Source organism: Grus americana, chromosome 1 (assembly GCF_028858705.1).
Source record: "Grus americana isolate bGruAme1 chromosome 1, bGruAme1.mat, whole genome shotgun sequence".
NCBI classification, from domain to species: Eukaryota; Metazoa; Chordata; class Aves; order Gruiformes; family Gruidae; genus Grus; species Grus americana.
The window spans coordinates 32,404,669-32,423,554 of record NC_072852.1 but is presented as its reverse complement, the minus strand read 5'-3'; the positions used below and the strand labels follow the sequence as shown (position 1 = coordinate 32,423,554).

The following is an 18,886-nucleotide window of genomic DNA, read 5'->3' as shown; positions in this document are numbered from 1 at the left end:
AAGGAAGGGAACAGCTTCTAGTCCTATGACTGAAGACTGCTACTGACACAATTCTTACATCAATAGCACTGGTTTAGTTTGGGTTTTGGTGTTTTGTTTTGGTGGGGTTTTTTTCCAATAAATGCATTAATTCCAGTCTCTCAGTCACCAACCAGGAGCGGTAGAGTGCCATCTGCACTCACTAATTGATTACAGAAGGAGACGAAGGCACACAGAACCGTGCAGTAGAAGTATTCAGAAATAAAAGATTAGACTGACAGAGGTGAGATATGAAAGACATCTTCTGATTTGCATCACTTTCATATACTTCTTCCTAAATATCTGCATTAGGTACTTTTTCCAAAACCCTGAATGCAAAGATTAAAAAACTGCAAAAGCAATATCCACTGCTTAATTACAGGAACTGTCAAACTGACTAATTATTTTCTCACATCTTGTTTCTTATGAAGGCCAGGAATTGATTCTTCAGAGTAGGTACAAGAAATCCCTTAAACTAGTATGCAACTGTAGACATTAAGGTGTAAAGATAAAAAATATCACCACCAAATTTATTTTAGTTTTTTTGCTAGCATTATTACTGTAATTGTGTATTATAGAAATGTCTTTCTCAAGCCTCACTGTTCAATGATTTTCTTTACTGAAGTCACAACACAATTAATTCCAGTTTATTCACATACTGTGTTAAAAAAGAAAGTCTCCTAATTTTAATTTTATTGAATACTCCCTTGTTCTTGAAGAAAAGATGAGAACAGTAATTCTCAAGATATCTTACTATCTCAAATTACCACTTTAACTTGTTTGCTTTTTTTAACAATAAAGAGTCCCAATTCCTTTGTGTGAGTTATCTTTAGGTCACTGGCTACATTTTACCAATCTTGCAACAGAAACATTCTCTAAAATGGGGTAACTGGGACTGTAAATAGTATTTTAAATGAAACTGTATTATGTATTAATATAACTGCATTATCATATTTTCTGTGTTTTCAATCCCAGCCATCACACACTGAATCATCTTGTTTGACCACAAGCATACAGATGTTTCATTAAACTGTCCATGACAACACCCAAATCACTTTTGATATTAAGGTTTAAATCCTGTAAGCATTTTTCCACTCATGGGTTATTACTTTACACATAGTTTCATTTGCCATCCCATTTTTCCATTTATCTGCTTTGTTTGTGTCTGTCTGTGACCTATGTCCTCTAGACATGACCTACCTAAACAACAAGTCTCCTTTACAAATGTTGCTCTTCCATTGCTTTGAATCACTAACATTGCAACACTTATTGAAATAATGCTATGAAGAACATATTGCCAACCATACGCTTAAAGAAACATTCACACGGGCTACAGCCAGGGTGCAATCAAGTAGTCTGGAGAAACAGCATTCAATTTGAAAGACAAAGTTGTAACTTTTACCCTCTTCTAACAACAAAAAAAAAATCCTTACCAAAAGTACAGGAGAGACTTTTATTGCGTGTTCCATAAAGATATGGAACACATCACTGATAATGCTGCAAAATGTGTTAAGTATGTCTGGAGTGACTAACTGGTACAGAATGTGTTGCCTGTCCAGTCACTGCAAAGCAATCTCAATTTATACTTCAATTTGTGTAACAAATACTGGTTTGAAGTAGTATTAGTTGATATCCTGAACACATGCATTCTCCATTTTCCTACCAACAGAGAACACATAACTTTTACCCTACCCTCTATACAGTGCTTGATTGCTTCTCAAGATTACCAATTCCCAGTACAGGATTTTAGTTAGCTTGTGAAAACCTCTAGCTGCTCACCAAATTTCGCCAGTGGTTTCTCAAGACAGTGTAAAAGAAGAAAATTGTAGATGTAAGCAACAGTCAAAAGAAAACAGCAAACTTCGAACTATAAGCCAGGTTCTTCTTACAAATGCAATTCAATATAGCATTACATAGACCGATATATGTAAATACAATTTTCTGCACAAAGTAATGAAAGTAACTAATTAAAACCAGTCCTCAAACTGCAATTCAAGGAATACATAAGAAGACTTAAAATAAACATATATGTAAGACACAAAATCAATTCCCTACGGCACTCAGCATAAAAAAGTTAATCAAGATCAGTTGTCATTTTCTGAAATGGAATTTATAATATGCCTCATGAATGCATGCAACACTAGCCTAATTATTTTCAGCAAGAATGCTTTCTGATGGAAAATAATACCATCAATATTATGGTAGGGTTAAATGTATATTGCATGCCTGTATATTGTAAATGGATATTCTCTATTTCAAGCAAGGCTGACAAGTCTACCACCATTTAAACAACAAAACCCCACCCAGTACAGGTAAGGCTTTTAAATTTAAAACAAAACATAAAGCAGTTTTCCTATGCAATGACTGAAAGTTAGACCTGACCTTCTTATTGCCATAAAGAGGTGCTATATAAACTTTGAATTCCCCTCTTGGTTCTAGGCTTCCACACCACAAGAAAGCCTACAGGAATCCCTACTGTTTATTTAAAGTGTTGTGTAGGCATAGTATCTCCCTTCAACGCTGCAAGATTACATCAACAAAGAGTCAGTTGTTGATCAGTAGATTTGATTTTTAATTTAATCTATGGGTAATATAATAAATTGCCTGATTTCTGTCCATTGCACAGGAGTGCTTTACCTCCCTCGTGTTAAATGTAGCTGCAAAGAATAATGGCATTTTAATTAAAGGCATATAAAATAATTTCACATGAGATAATTCTGTTTTTCACTAGACTTCCTCCCCTGCCCAACTGAAAGAAAAGAGGGAAGGCAGAGAAAAATCTCTTTTCTAAAAAAAGCAGAACTCCAGATACCTGAGAAGAAAAACTCACGATACTCATTTGATGAACATTTATCCCTAAAAATATGCAAGAGCACAAAGAAGTGCTTGGAAGCCTCTCCAGCAAAGTGAGATGCTTAAAACACAGGCAGCACAGGTATTCCCACTATAATGTCTAGGAAAAACTATTTCAATCCCATAAAACACATTAACCATGTTCCCAAAGGAACTTGCCATTACTTATCCAAAGAAGTTTTTTACCATTTTACTTTTGCTCTCAGAGAAGGTTGTTTCAGTTCTTTCAGTAGCAGTGCCAGCTCACACCATTTGGGAAACCATGACATTAGTTTGCTAAAAATTATAAACAATGGAACCATCAATACAAATACAGATGAATAAAACTAAGTAATAAAACCTGTAATAAATATAAAGAACTTCTTCCAGTGACTTTTCCTGAATGGCCATTAATGCATGTGTATACATATCTACGAGCAAACATCGTTTCATTGGCAACTCTGACACAGAGGATACTTTTTCACCGCAATTCTTACAACTGATTTCCTTTTTCAAAGAAAGCAGCAATGGGCAAAACCCCTCCATATAGCAGCTAGGATTAAAAAACCCTACTACACCACATCATTTCTCACCATGTCTCCTATAAGGAAAAAGGCACAGCAGGTGGCTAGTAAAATTTGTAGCAGATCTATAATGAGTCAGATCAAGCAGAGCTGGCAAGCATACAGGAATATAATCAGAAATCAGTGCACTAAAGCTTACTTTACTCCCCAGAAGCAGAAATCATTACATTAAAGGCTTTCAATGTCTTGGTAAATATGAAAACAGCTATTTCAAAAGAATGAAAGTATATGCTAATCCTTTCTAGCTGTTTTAAGAATTTGCTTACCAATGAAACAATAACAAAAGTGAAGGCTCTCAGACATTATATTATTTTTCACCTGATCATTTTTTACTTACTTGAGCATTTTTTCCCATATATCACTGTCATAAAAGGCGTGGCTCCACCCCATTTTGACTGTTCCAACAATGACATTCTGCTTAAAAACATCTGATCCTAACTTGCGATACAGTTCTTCACAATCATCCAGAGGGATATGGAACAACCCCAACATAAAAGCTAATATAGCTCCTGAAAAAGAAATATTTTGAAATGTAAAATATAGCCTGGAGTAAGATTATAAAGATGGATTACCATTTAATATGGTTCATAGGTTAGCAGAATATCTATCTTGAAAAAGGGAGATTGACATTTATGTCACTAAATTCCCGTTCAAAAATCACAAACTGTGTTTTAAAAGGACATATGCAAAATAGGAAGAGTGTACTTTCAAAAACAGAACTATGAGAAGCTGACAAGTGGCATTATTTCATTTTGCATATTTCATCCCTGAAAACACATATATGGCAGGAAACAAATTAAATCCACTGCTTTATTTGGAAGAAGAAATGAGTGAGACAAATCTATGCTGTGGTATTAACAAGTAATGCTCCAAATATATTTTTATCTGGCAAACTCTTGAGTTAGTAAAGAAAAATTCTAGGAAAATTCTGTGAAAAGAAGGGAGTTTTGACTAGTTTGGAATATATTTGGTTGCAATCATTTATAATTAGCCTTTCATACACACTGCCATCTAGTGTGTGCCTAAAAAAATTATGACCTACCCTTGTAGGAACAAAACAACAGTATCGAAAAAGCATGGTTGCACAATACCATTAAAAAGACTGTGGAAAAATACAACTAACGCATCGCTACAATTCTTAGATATATTAAGCTGAAAGAGACATATACAACCTTTAAATTCAATTGTGCAATACTGTGAAAACATGTAATTAAGCATTAGGAATAATTAGGATAACACAATTTTTCCAATTTGGAAATGAATGCAATAGGTTTGAATAAAATTAATTTAAAAAGGAGTAAATTCTAGAAATAAAGCAAGAATAAAACACATATGCAGAAAGAACTACATAGGGAAAGTTACAGATGGCTTTAAAGGAAACATGGCTTCCAAGCTTCTTTTGCTCTCACAACCATGATAGCTGAGCATCAGAGGATTGATGGCCTCATTTTTTTAAAATGCAACACACATGCTTAATATAACCTGGGCCTACTTGACACATCAAAGTTTCATCCAGAGAAACTTACTCAACTGCCAAATCATCAAATGCCTGTATTCAGCACAGACTAAACATCTAGCAGCAGAGAAACACCATTTTCCTGAATCATGCAAATCTTCTGCTACCTTCTTTTCCTCTTAACTCTCCAGCACCAAATCGATAATGTGTCATAGAATCATAGAACGGTTTGGGTTCAAAGGGACCTCAAAGATCATCTAGTTCCAACCCCCCTGCCATGGGCAGGGACACCCTCCACTAGACCACGTTGCCCAAAGCCTCATCCAACCTGGTCTTAAACACTTCCAGGGAGGGGGCATCCACAACCTCTCTGGGCAACCTGTTCCAGTACCTCACCACCCACACAGTAAAGAATTTCTTTCTAACATCGAATCTAAATCGACCCTCCTTCAGCTTAAACCCATTACCCCTTGTCCTGTCACTACACTCCCTGATAAACAGTCCCTCACCAGCTTTCCTGTAGGCCCCTTCAGGTACTGGAAAGCCGCAATTAGATCTCCCCAGAGCCTTCTCTTCTCCAGGCTGAACAACCCCAACTCTCTCAGCCTGTCCTCATAGGAGAGGTGCTCCAGCCCTCTGATCAGCTTCGTGGCCCTCCTCTGGATGTGCTCCAACAGCTCCATGTCTCTCCTGTACTGGGGCCCCCAGAGCTGGATGCAGTACTCCAGGTGGGGTCTCACAAGAGCAGAGTAGAAGGGCAGGATCACCTCCCTCGACCTGCTGGTCACACTGCTTTTGATGCAGCCCAGGACACGGTTGGCTTTCTGGGCTGCAGGCGCACACTGCTCGCTCATGTTGAGCTTCTCATCAATCAATACCCCCAAGTCCTTCTCCTCGGGGCTGCTTTCAATCCATTCCTCGCCCAGCCTATAGTCGTGCTTGGGACTGCACCGACCCACGTGCAGGACCTTGCACTTGGCCTTGTTGAACTTCATGCGGTTCACACAGGCCCACCTATCCAGCCTGTCAAGGTCCCTCTGGATGGCATCCCTTCCCTCCAGCGTGTCAACCACACCACACAGCTTGGTGTCGTCGGCAAACTTGCTGAGGGTGCACTCGATCCCACTGTCCATGTCACCCACCAAGATGTTAAACAGTGCCGGTCCCAGTACCGACCCCTGAGGAACGCCATTCGTCACTGTTCTCCACTTGGACACTGAGCCGTTGACCACAACTCTTTGAGTGTGATCACCCAGCCAATTCCTTATCCACCGAGCGGTCCGTCCATCGAATCCATGTCTCTCCAATTTAGAGACAAGGATGTCATGCAGGACAGTGTCAAATGCCTTGCACAAGTCCAGGTAGATGATGTCAGTTGCCCTTCCCTTATCCACCAACGCTGTAAGCCCATCATAGAAGGCCAATGCATTTGCTATTTTGGGGAGCAGTTTCAAAGCCAAAGAGCCAAAATTCATACCAAATGCAAACTCATTTTCACTTTACTTCCTGAGAAACAGCACCAAAACCTGCAGTCCACATCAGTCCACAAGTGGCAGTAGAGAATGCAAGAGTCAAGGTACACCTTAAAGGGCTTTGCTGAAACCTGCTGGATGATAACGAGATGCTCACAGGAGAATAAGGTCAAAATCAAAGACAGAGCCTGGACTACATCAGATGGTCCAGTGAAAAAAGTTTCTAACACTTCCATTGCATCCTGCTCTGTATCGCAGACTCCTACACTCCAGCCACCATCTCAGGCTTGATGGCCAACACTTCAGGGGGGAAAAACCCCACCTAAATAAAACCTGGGAGGCCAAGGAGCGTATCTTAAAGAACACAGGGATAGATATGGCTAATGAGACATGAGATAGGAAAGAATACAACCTGAAAGACAAAAGTATTCCTTTCTAATTCAGTACTATTAAGACTTCAGCAGAAGTGCTATACCTGCACCTGAATGATGTTCTTCAAAATAGATGTGGACCAACTGAAAAATAAAAAAACCCACACACACCAAAAAAAACCCCAAAACCCAATCACAGGCCAAGGAAATTGGTCTATAAGGAAAGCCTGAGTAAACAGGCTATGACAAAAGCTTTTAAATGCACAGACGGCTGTGGCAAAGAATCAGGAAAGAATCTGTTATCCATGTTCCTGGGGAGTCAGGACAAGAAGAAACAAATTTGAACTGCAACAGGAAGATCCACATTAGACATTTGGAATTTTTTTTTCCGAATGTAAAGATAGCAGATCACTAGAACAGATTTTCTGAAGAGATCTGACATGATTCAAAATCTTAGACAACTGTCAGCAGTGAAACACACATGGCTGATCATTCCCTTGGGAAACAAGATAACCTCCTAAGGATGCTTCCAGCTCTATACTACCATGACTTGTCTTATTTATGAGTTCTCCTGAAAAAAAAATACTTCCATCAGAAAGGTGTGCAAAATGTATTTCATAACTGGAAAGAAATCATGGGGGGAAAAAACCAACCAAAACATCAACACAGAGAGATGCTGGCTTTGTTTAAGGAGGCTCTTAATCTGCAAACCACTGAAGGCTGGGAGAATACATGGGGACACTAGCCCTATATTGTTCTCAACAGCTTGGAAGAAAAATTTTGGGAGAATATCCTTGTGTGAAGTCCTTATACAAATTTCACATACATCCAAAATTGATGATCAAAGTACAATTCAGATGTCTTTGTAAAAAAATGCACTGGAAAACAACATGCTTAGATTAAGTTTTCATCGCAGTATGTCAATGATCGAATCCCTCATATAATGCACCTGAATGCCACTAATTATTAAATCATTATAGAAATTTAGGAAAAAAGTGTATTTTTAAAATTCTTGGAGCAGGCCAGCACATTTGAAAATGCGGTAGTATGCACTTTACCTGATCACATACTCTTGATGTTATAAACTGCTCCCTCTGACTGAATCGTAAGTGCACCAATACTAAGAAGTATCTTTGATATATGTGGAGACCTCATGAGCAATGAAAAGAACATAGAAGCCACATCCTCAGCACACCTGCAGGTAAGTTATCCTCAATGGGTTCTGTGCATCTATAAAAGCATGTCATACTCTGGACAACAGTGATAACCACCCTCACATACAGAGCTCCCAGCAGCTGAGCTCATGGGGCAACAGCACCTCCTCCCCTCAGCCATCTTGCTTTTATCTTTGGGTTTTTGCACAGAACAGGCACAAACTCAGTACAGAATTTATATTAACTTGGTTGCACAGAAGAAAATTTCAGTGGCCATCACTGCACTGCATGTGTTTGCGGATCTTCTGGTGCCTCCATGCCCAGATATTGTGCTCAGCAATAGGCAGGTGACTAAGTATGAAGGGCCCATTACAGCATCATTGCAGTGATCTTTCTCTGCCACCACCTGCATTTACACCCTATGACCACCAGTGAAGTACAGCAAAGCTAACTACAAAGACAGGCTCTGTAATGCTGAGTTCACAGCAAACTGATTATTTCTAAACCTCAAAGGCAAAACAGCCAGATGATAGTAAGAGATGAAAAGCACAGCAGAAAAGAAGAACTGTAATGCACAAGAGGCATCCTTCCTTTCATTTAACACATCACTCTTATAAACCACAACTCATCCAGCTGCAAGCTTCTGCAAATCCTATTGGCATACGTACCATCAACACAAATTGAAATGGTAACGTACACTGCTAGCACATGCTGACAGACATGTACGACCTCTCCCAGCCATGTCTGGTCACCTATTATTGCAAGCTGGACTACCACAGACAAAAGCTCAATAGTGTAAACAAAGCTTAAAAGAACACGTTAAGTACTTGCTAGCAGTACAAACCCCAAAATCTAGTGAAGAATTAAGTTAGTTCTAATCAGAGCAGCCGGATCGAATTGAGAACACCAGGCCTCTCTACCAAATGAAGGAGACAGAGAAGTGTTTGGGTAGTGAAACTATGTTCCAAAGAAACAACCACTGACTGCTAAGTTAACAAAGGATTTTTTTCAAAGACTATTGAAAATGTAAAACAGGGAACTATATTGTGCCTACAAACAAATTCTGTCTAGCGGACCTAAGCATTCTCCTCTCCTCTACTATTTTGAGCCCACTAAACAAATCTCTGGAAACACAAACATTATATCTAGTCATGGTGATCTGCATTTGATATTATTTCTGAATTAAACAGTATACTCAACTGTAGTTAAAAAAAAGAAGAAAACAGAAGAATTTGAGTTTCTAAAGGATACTGAGCTATTGAACTACAGCATACGCCTTATGTTAGAAATCAGCATTATGCTGCCACTGGTCTAGCATCACTTCCAAAAGAGATGACTGTCTTTTCAAAAGAAATTTATGCTTTAGAGTTTCCTGCTTGCTAGGGAGGAGTAACTTATCACTGAGTCACAGAGCAATTAAGGCTGGGAAGGACCTCTAGAGGTCATCTAGTCCAACCTCCTGTTCAACCAGGTTCAATTAGAACAGGTTACTCAGGACTTGTTCAACCGAGTTTTGAACATCTCCAGGGATGTAGATTCCACAGCGTTATGCAGGCAGCTCGTTCCAGTGTCTGACCATCCTTGCAAGGAAAACATGATTCCTTATACCGAATTGTAATTTCCCATATTCCAACTTGTCTGTTGGCATTTCTCCTATCACTGTGCACCTTCAAGAAGAGTCTAGCTCCACCTTCTCCGTGTTTTCCTATTAGGTGAAACAACAATAAGGCCTCCTCCTTGGTTTCTCAAGGCTGAATAAACCCAGTTCTTGCCCTCACTCCCTATATGTCATGACCTTCAATTCCCTGACCATCTACTTGGCCCTCTGCCAGACTCACCCAGCCTGTACAAGAACATATCCAAAAGATTAAGGGTCTACTGAGGAGCCTAAAACTTGACAAACAGTGGCCAAAGACCCTTCATCTGTTGGGTACGTTCTTGCACATACAAGCCAACATGTGGTCAGCTTTCTTTGCTGCACGGGTACACTGATGATTCATGTTCAACTTCTTGCAGCAGGAGCGGGTCTTTTTCTGCAAAACTGGTTTCTAGCCAGTCAGTCCACCTCAGACGGAGGGCTTGGTACTTGGTGTTACCGAACCTTAGGTGGTTCCTGTCAAGCCATTTCTCCAGTCGATCTGATCAGAGGATGTCACTGTACTGACCAGTTCCTCTAATTTAGTATCATCCAAGATCTTGCTACAGGCACACTCTGTCCTGGTGTGCAGGGCATTAATAAAGACAGGAAACACCACTGGCCCAGTATCAGTCCCTGAGGGACATTACATTGGTTGTCTGTAAAGCCCCATAAACATCTAAGGTATCTGTGTGCAAAATGAAGGTTTCACATTCGTTGAAAAAAATGACAAATCACTTTGAAGTTACAAGCATATCATGAATCACCCAAAGCTCTTACTGAGAAGGAAAACGAAAGACTTCAGAAATCACACTTGTACTTTCCCAGCTTACACTCAAAGTCAGAAACCACTAAGGTCTGCAAAATCTACACTTATTCTCAGATATTCTTTTACTACATTGATAGCAAAATTCCAATGTGTGGCTTGATTACCTGTGCTTACACCACAAATGTAGTCAAAAAGTTGATGAACCGGCTTTCCAGTCAGTTCTTCTAGTTTCCGTAGAGTCTGAAGTGCAACTAAACCCCTGAAACAAAAAAAAACAACCCACCCTTCACATACAATGGTAGTTTTACCTTACATAGTTCTAATTAAGCCACCTTTGCTTAATTATAACTAATTATAACTGAATAATTACAACAGTAAGAATCCTGACTATTTCAGGGAATGAAAGAGTAGCAGAACACAATTAAAATGGAATGATGAATACTAAATGTAAATGACATACTCAGGCATACCAAAAATAATACTCAACAGGTACAGCAATATTGCTTTGTAGCCATACTGTTTTGCAGCAAAGGCTCAGGGATGAACCTCATCTGTAGATATAGACTCAGGATAGATTTTAGCTGCATCCACACCACGCAGCACTTAAAAGTTTGGTCTTAACCAGGCTATATAATGCCCCTTGGGACATTGTATTTTTCTGTGGGTTTTTTGCCTCAATTCAATGTGTCTGAAATACTGGGAATGATGCAGTCCAGACCATACTTGTGCTTCTATAGCATCAAACAAGAGCATCTGGCATTCAAACACGCTAACTCTGCTGAGCTAGAGCTAGAGAACTGTGTTTGGCAAAAGAAGCACCAAACCAAGTACCATCTTGCCAACATATTCTGCTGAGAACGGCAGCTCCTGCATGCTGCCCTCAAATCTGTCCTGGCCTGTGCTGAAGAGTCCAAAACTATAACTAGCCGAACACATCAACTAAGCGGCCCAACAGCTCTGACAGTACAGTCAGTACTCAGGGTCACTCTCTGGACTCGTTAATTTAGTGTTATAGATGTAGATACCACTTTCTAAAGATAAGGTGTCTTCTAATGTCGCTCCCCTAGAAATCCAACAGAAAAATTAACACACTTTATTAATACACATTGCATCTTTCTTTCTTGTGAAATCTTTATGGTTTACAATGAACTTTTGAAAACACAAATGTTCAAGTTGTGATGTACGCTTACTCCTTACTGCAGACAACTGATTTTGATGCAAGTAAAGAAATACTATGGAGAAACAAAGAGTTCATGAAACTGTATTTGTGCAATGACTTCATACTTCACTGTCTACCAATAAAGATTTGTCAATCAGTAAATATTTGCCAACAAGATATCTTCAAATATGCCTGAAAACACAGCTTTTAGTAAACGTCATACTTCAACTTTAATTAACGTGCTTCTACTACTACTCTTTACAAATTGTGATAGGTGCATAAATTCATGCAGAATGAGAGCACAGGTAATTCAGGACATGTGGTGCATAAATTAAAAAAAAAAGTGGTCATTGTAGAAGATACATAAATCAAGAGCATGGCTAGAGTACCTTTCACCACTAGCCGATTCATTCTTTCATACAAGACCAGTCCTGCTAAGGCAGGTCACCCTCCAGACAAGTACAAGAACATTTTTTGTATCACTAAGTCAACACAATCATAGGAGTATAAACTACTTCCAGCATTTCACACCAATTTTGTATTTCTGAGATTAGACTTGTGAGCAGACTAACTCAAATAACCGTTTAACTTACTTCCAAAAGGAGAAAGAGCCAATCCAAGCACTTAAGTGTGTAGCCAACTTTAAACGGGTAATTTCAGCATCACAGGACTACAAAGGCATAGAAATTAAAGCACAAACACATACAAAAATAATACCCATCCCTTGAATAGTCAAATGTAACAGAACTGTAAATCATAAATCACATCTTTAGGCACAAACATATCAAAGAGAAACTAAAATTTTATTTCCAGTTACAGTATGAAAAAGGCTACAAGCATATAAAAAACCCAGAGGTTTTACCTTGTCCCTCCTCCATCAATAGCAAGGACTCGAACTCCCCAGCCTTTCACAGGGTCTGTATATCCAATTATAGCTAAAGTCTCTCGAACAGCAGCCTGAAGACTTTCGTCATTTGCCTGTCTCAGTCGCAGTAGGCATGGGATTAATTTTTCCTATTGATAAACACAAAGATATTTCATTCTAACTATATGTTTATACCAAAAAAAATCCATGCTTAAATTTACTAGTTTGGCACTTTAAGACTTAAAGTAATATAGTAGTTAAACCCAGAAGAAAAGTTCTTTAAATCTGTATTTACCCATCCATCTTTCTAACAAGGGAGAGAAAGAACAATATTATGTCATACATGCTTCATTGCTAAAGTAACTAATTATCAGAATTAAACTATCAAGATGAAATGTAAATCTTTTCAATAGCTAGAAAAGCTATATTTACCAGCAGTTTAGTTTTATCGACTTTAAAGTCACACTGACCAAATACAAACTCAAGCAGGGGGCACACCAAGTATAGCTAAAAGCCCAGATTTTGCTAAGTATCACACTGCTTCAAAACAGGAAATGCCTTCTAAGTTCACTTATATTAAAACAAAAAAAAAAATTTAAAATTCTTCCTACATAATATACTACGTAATTTTTAAATATACAATTATTATCACAAAGATACAGAGTATTATAATCAAAATGGTAGTCATGAATGTACTCATTCATAATAAAATAATTCACATCTATTCATGTGGACGCCCAACCCATACCCTGCCTGGATGATTTATCTGACCTGCACTCCCAAAGATCTCTTTTCTAGCAGTTCTACAATCTATGTCACACATCTGTCACATCTTGCGGCATGAGACTGACAAATGCTGTGATTTGGCTAGTAGCACTAGAATAGTCTACCACCCACCTCCTGTCCTCTCACTGAAGGAAAACAGAATGAGTAGGACTAGATTACATGAACTTATTTGATGGTTACACTCCACTCTCGTCATCTCTCTTCGAAGGAAGCATGCAAACAAGCATAAAAACTGTTGTGCATATGCAGATCAACTGTACAGTACATTCCCATCTGGTCAATTACGACAGAGGACACAATGTACGACCTTCATCTACCACTACACTAAGCTATATCATCTATCCACATGACAATGCTGCACGCTTCTAAATTAAACACTGCAATCTTAAGTCTTTAGCTAAACTACTGATAGTTTGCATACAAATCTGCTTGAACAAGCTACAAAAAATAGCTATAGAGACATTCGCATTGTAATCTTTACAAACAGAAAATACAACTAGCCCACAAAAGCACAGAAGAAAGTTTTATGTTATTCTATGCAAATTGTCTGTCAGATACTTATTCTTTGTCTAAGCATAAAAACTATTTGTACCTTAATTGCAACTCCTCTGCTCTCTGGAAATTCTAGAAGATGATAGGTCAGTTCTTCAACCCTGCTGATACAGACTCTTTGATTAGAGGATCTTCGGAGGGCTTGAACTAAAGCTCGAGTCCTGTTATCAATACTCACTCTTGCAATAATCTAAAAAAAAAGATAAAGTTATACAAGTAACATAAAACTACTCTAAGAAATGTGTAAAATTTGTCAAGACTCATTCCAAATTGTTATTTTAAGGTTTCTCAGAAGTAACAGACAGCATGTTGTACTAGAGATCTGCTACAGGCTCCAAATAAGCATTGCTTAAACATAAACAGGACACCTTTTGATTATTTGTTTACTGGAAAAATAAAGGGGCTCAGAGCAACAAAGCACCAAACAAACATGTGCCAGCAGGTACTCAGATGTGTTTTCAGGGCAACTCTGAAATCATAGTGGCAACTCTGAAATCATAGTATTTGGACCATGAAGGAGCGTAAGAATACTGCAACTACAAAAAAAAAATAAAGCAACTAGATCTATCTATATTTATGTATTCTCTCTACATATGAACTACATATATATACACCGTACAGACACGTATGAATATATACACTTTATAAACTTACATATACATGTATGTACTTATATTAAAAGTATATACACATTTTTACATATGTATACACACATATATGCTTATTTATAAGAACATATATGTATATGTAATCTTGCATATAGTATGTATTTATACATTTATATAGTTTCATATATGTGTATATACATATATGCCTGTTTATATAAGGACATATGTACTTCTGTAAGTACATACATAGGTATATACTTATGCAAGTATATATGTATTTATATACATGTAAGTTTACATATAGGTATATATACGTGTATACTATATACATACACCTGTACAAAATATATATAGAAATTATATAACACCAAACAAAGACTTGCCTTTTCTCTCTGAAGAGACAGATGCTTTTCCCTCTCTTCTGCAGTCTTAGCCTCTTTTGCTTTGTCCTCCTCATCTTTCTCAGACGCTTCTTGTTCGGGCTGTTTGCTCCTTTCTTGTGAAACAACTTTCGTATCGGATCTTAACTTGGGAACCAACCCACCAATGTAACTGTCTACAAAAGCTTGTACACTGTTACTGGGATATGAAAGAAAGTTTGCAATACTTTTTTTAGTGGAAACTGGAAGAGAAGTATTTGTCTTTTCAGCGCCCAGAGTCTCTGCTTCAGGAGCTAAAGTAGCTGCTGAATCCACTGTCTTTTCCTCACTCGTTACAGTAGTTTCTGATGAATCAAGCTTATTCCTCTCTTCACTTTTAGAGTCCTGTAATAACACACTCCTTTTTTTCTCTTGATCCATAACAGAATTATTATTAAAGTACCAGTTGATATGATCAGCTACGAAGCTGTAAGTCTCTCCAAAATTGGTAGAAAAGTAGCTTATATGAAAAAGGTGGTTTTTAGCAGACACTGAATCTTCTGGAGTATCTTGGTAAGTGCCATCTGAACTTACTAACATAGACTCTGAGTTTTCACTTGCATAAGTGGATTTCTTTGCAGCTAGGCCTCTGTTGCAATCCTCCTGAGTTCTGGCATCTGTGACTTGTTTATAATTTTCTAGATCTGCATCAATGTTATTTGCATCTGCATTACTTTTACTTGCTTTTCCCAGAGTACCTGAGTGTGACTTTAATCGAGCTATCCGTGAAACCAGTTCACTGTGAGTACCAGACACTGCCTTTGAAACAGATTCTATAGTATTCTTAATTCGTGACATGCGATTGTTCACTTTTGCAAGTCCCTTGGAAGAAGAAGTTAGAAGTTTAGAAACTCTGTAGTATAAAAAGTCATGGCTGTAAATGTATTTGTTATACCAAAATGTTCTGCTTCTGGCCCATTTACACCGAGGCTCGCTTGTATGAAAAACTCTCTGGTGAATGGCATGATTTATTCTCCAGCAGACTTTAGGTCTATACAAATACAGGTATTTGTTTCTCTGCTTCCACCACAGACTTTTTGGGTTAATCACAAAGAACAAATATGCGTCTAAAGATAAATGAACTGTCATTACTTATAAATAATTACACCTTTTCTATGTTGCTTGTCTACTTCATCCCAGAAAATATATTTCAGTAAGTAAGTCTCATATCACGGTGTTATCTGAAAAAGAAAAACAACAACAATGGAAACCCAAAACCAGTAACAAGTTAAACTAAAAGCACAGAGCTGCTTAAAGCAGATACAGCTTATTTACTCTTTCAATAAACATAGATAAACACTCAAATTAAATAATCTCATGGGAATATCTACTGCTCAGGACATTTGGCAGTGACATCCCAACATTTTAATTTCAACATGTTATTCCTTAAAGGCCAGTTTAAGTCCATCTTGGCCAATATGCAACACTTGTTGAAAGCATTTAGTGACACACACAAAATTTCTTGCCAGTCTTTCCAATGAAGAGGAATTTGTATCTCTTTAGCAAATTTACTTGTACAGAGACCAAATTTCAAATGAAACTTTCAGCCCTAAGGCAGAATTCCTCCCAGGGAGAAAGAACACCAATCCTTTGAGCAAAGCTTCAGTATCAAGCCACAGGTTCAACAAAACGTTCCTATCCTACGAGCTAAGGGCAGCATATAATCCTTACTCTACCAGGAAAACACAGGTGTGTCTGGGGCGGATCAGAGTTTTACACCGTATGCAAGAGTTGCGCTGAAACCGCAGGTGCAAATCCATTATTTGCCTAAACGGCAAGCTCAGCCTCCTCTAGCTCCTGTGACAAGCGCCAGAGGGGGTTAGGCAAGCTAACGTCAGCGTAGGCCGACGACAACGCAACAGCAGAGGCGATACCGCTGCAGGCAGGAGCGTCGTTACTTACGGTTTGCTCAACGGTTGCCTGAACCTACGCCGTGCCCGTCCCACGCCCGCCAGCCCAGCTGCTGGGTCACCGACGCCGCCGTGCAGCCGGGCTATATAGGGACACGGGCGGCTCCTGCCCCGGGAGGGGGAGCGGGTTGTTTCTACCTTGCGCCATTTCGCAGAAACGATTTCGAGAGCGGCCGCGTAAACAAGCGGCGAGTCCCCTCCCGTGTGACCCCCCCCCGGCCCTGCCCGGCGGCGGCGGCCCCACGTCACGTGTCCACTCCCACCCGTGCATCACGCACGCGAGTTCCGCGTGCCTGGCACGCGCTCACTGTCCGTCCCCCCTCCCCGTACGCCCCCCCCCCCGGGGCGACGCGACCCAGCCCGACGGCGGGTACCTGCAGGGCAACGACTCCCGCCTCCCCCCGCTCCCCGGGCCGCCGCCGAGCGCCAGGCAGGGCCTGCAGCCCTCACGAGCAGGACGGCCGCAGGGGCCGCGGCCCGCACGGTGCCACCCCGGCGGAGTGGGCAGGAAGGCGGCGGTAGCGACTACGACAGCGGCGCGGAGCAGCGAGCTGGGCCGCGATACTGCGCCTGCGCCGCGCCCAGCACGCCGGAAACAGCTGAGACACGCGCCGTCCCACCGGCCGCCGCGGGCGGGGCGGGGGGCAGCGGCGGGGGGTGGGCCGTGTGACGCAAGACGGTCGGGCGCCTCGCGCGGCGGCCCGCGGGGCGGAGCTAGGCAGGGCAAGGTCATGGCCGTGGCGGCGGCGGCGGCTGCTGCGGCTGCGCGCGAGCTGAGGCCGGCGGGGGCGGGGCGGCGACGTGCGGAGCGGCACGCGGCGGGCGGGGCCGAGCTGGGCAAGCCCCAACTCTCCTCAGCGCGGCCGGAGGGCGGGAGTTGGGGGTAGTGCCGCGTGTCCCGTCAGTGACGGGGGGCTGGGCTTGCCAGGCGCTGCCGGCGGCCCTGGGCCCTTGATGCCGCCCCCCCCCCCCCACTACGCCCCCTCTACCCGAGGCGCTGGGAGCGAGGGGACTGTGAGGAGGAGGAGGAGGTCCCCTACCCGGCTCGGCTCCTCTCCGACCGCTCGGTGCAGGCGCCGCGGGCATATCCACCCGCCTTGAACGTTAGCAGGGTGATGTCTCATTTTTAGTTTCAGACTTCAGCCATTGCTCTTGTTCTTTCTCACAAATTAAAAAGTAAAATTAATTTTCTCACCTGGTATTTTCTTCCCCAAAAGAAAATTTATGTCCATTGCATGTTGTAATTCTTAGTACGAATTTTTCATAAACTGACCAGATGGATCTTTCTACATCTGTCAATGCAAGGCATTCTTCAGATCTTGAATATTTTATGAATATTAACCGAATAATTTGTAGCTCCTTTTTTGCCTCCTGTCAGTGTGCTGGGTTGGCCCAGGCTGGAGGCCAGGTGCCCCCCAAAGCCGCTCTGTCAGTGCCCTCCTCAGCTGGGCAGGGGAGAGAAAATATAATGAAAGGCTCCCGGGTCAAGATAAGGACAGGTAGACATCACTCAGCAGTTACTGTCATGGACAAACCAGGCTCGGCTTGGGGAAATCAATTTAATTCATTACCAATCAAATCTGAGTTGAGTAATAAGAAATAAACTCAAATCTTAAAAACACCCTACCCTCACCCCTCCCTTCTTCCTGGGCTCAACTTCACTCCCGATTTCTCTCCCTCCTCCCCCAAGCAGCACAGGGGGACAGGGAATGGGGGTTACGGTCAGTTCATCACACGGTGTTTCTGCCGCTCCTTCCTCCTCAGGGGGAGGACTCCTCTCATCGTTCCCCTGCTCCAACATGGAGTCCCTCTCATGGGAGACAGTCCTTCATGAACTTCTCCAACATGAGTCCTTCCCATGGGCTACAGTCCTTCACCAACTGCTCCAGCGTGGGTTTCTCCCACAGGGTGCAGACCTTCAGGACCAGACTGCTCCAGCGTGGGTCCCCCACGGGGTCACAAGTCCTGCCAGCAAACCTGCTCTGGCGTGGGCTCCTCTCTCCACGGGGCCACAGGTCCTGCCAGGAGCTTGCTCCAGCGTGGGCTTCCCATGGGCCACAGCCTCCTTCAGGTGCCTCCACCTGCTCTGGTGTGGGGTCCTCCACGGGCTGCAGGTGGAATCGCTACACCCCCTCATCCTTCCTCCATGGGCTGCAGGGGGACAGCCTGCCTCACCATGGTCTTCACCACGGGCTGCAGGGGGATCTCTGCTCCAGTGTCTGCAGTACCTCCTGTCCCTCCTTCTTCACTGACCTTGGTGTCTGCAGAGTTTCTTACATCTTCTCACTCTCTCCG

At 41.4% G+C, this 18,886-nt stretch overlaps 1 protein-coding gene across 9 annotated transcripts in view; it reads right to left on the bottom strand.

Moving 5' to 3' along the window:
• Window positions 1–17,178, bottom strand: part of PNPLA8 (patatin like phospholipase domain containing 8) — a 45,566-nt gene extending 28,388 nt beyond the window's left edge. The window contains exons 1-7 of one of the 9 annotated variants that reach the window (XM_054812210.1): window positions 16,966–17,178; window positions 15,790–15,862; window positions 14,646–15,503; window positions 13,695–13,844; window positions 12,314–12,465; window positions 10,457–10,551; window positions 3,772–3,943 (exon numbers count right to left, since the gene is read on the bottom strand). In XM_054812210.1, the coding sequence (XP_054668185.1) occupies window positions 3,772–3,943; window positions 10,457–10,551; window positions 12,314–12,465; window positions 13,695–13,844; window positions 14,646–15,479 (1,403 nt within the window). In that variant the 5' untranslated portion in view covers window positions 15,480–15,503; window positions 15,790–15,862; window positions 16,966–17,178. Of the gene's footprint in view, window positions 1–3,771; window positions 3,944–10,456; window positions 10,552–12,313; window positions 12,466–13,694; window positions 13,845–14,645; window positions 15,863–16,583; window positions 16,842–16,965 lie in introns of those variants that run through there. The other 8 variants (XM_054812250.1, XR_008575336.1, XM_054812044.1 and 5 more) reach the window with 8 other exon arrangements.
• Window positions 17,179–18,886: the final 1,708 nt, after the last annotated feature.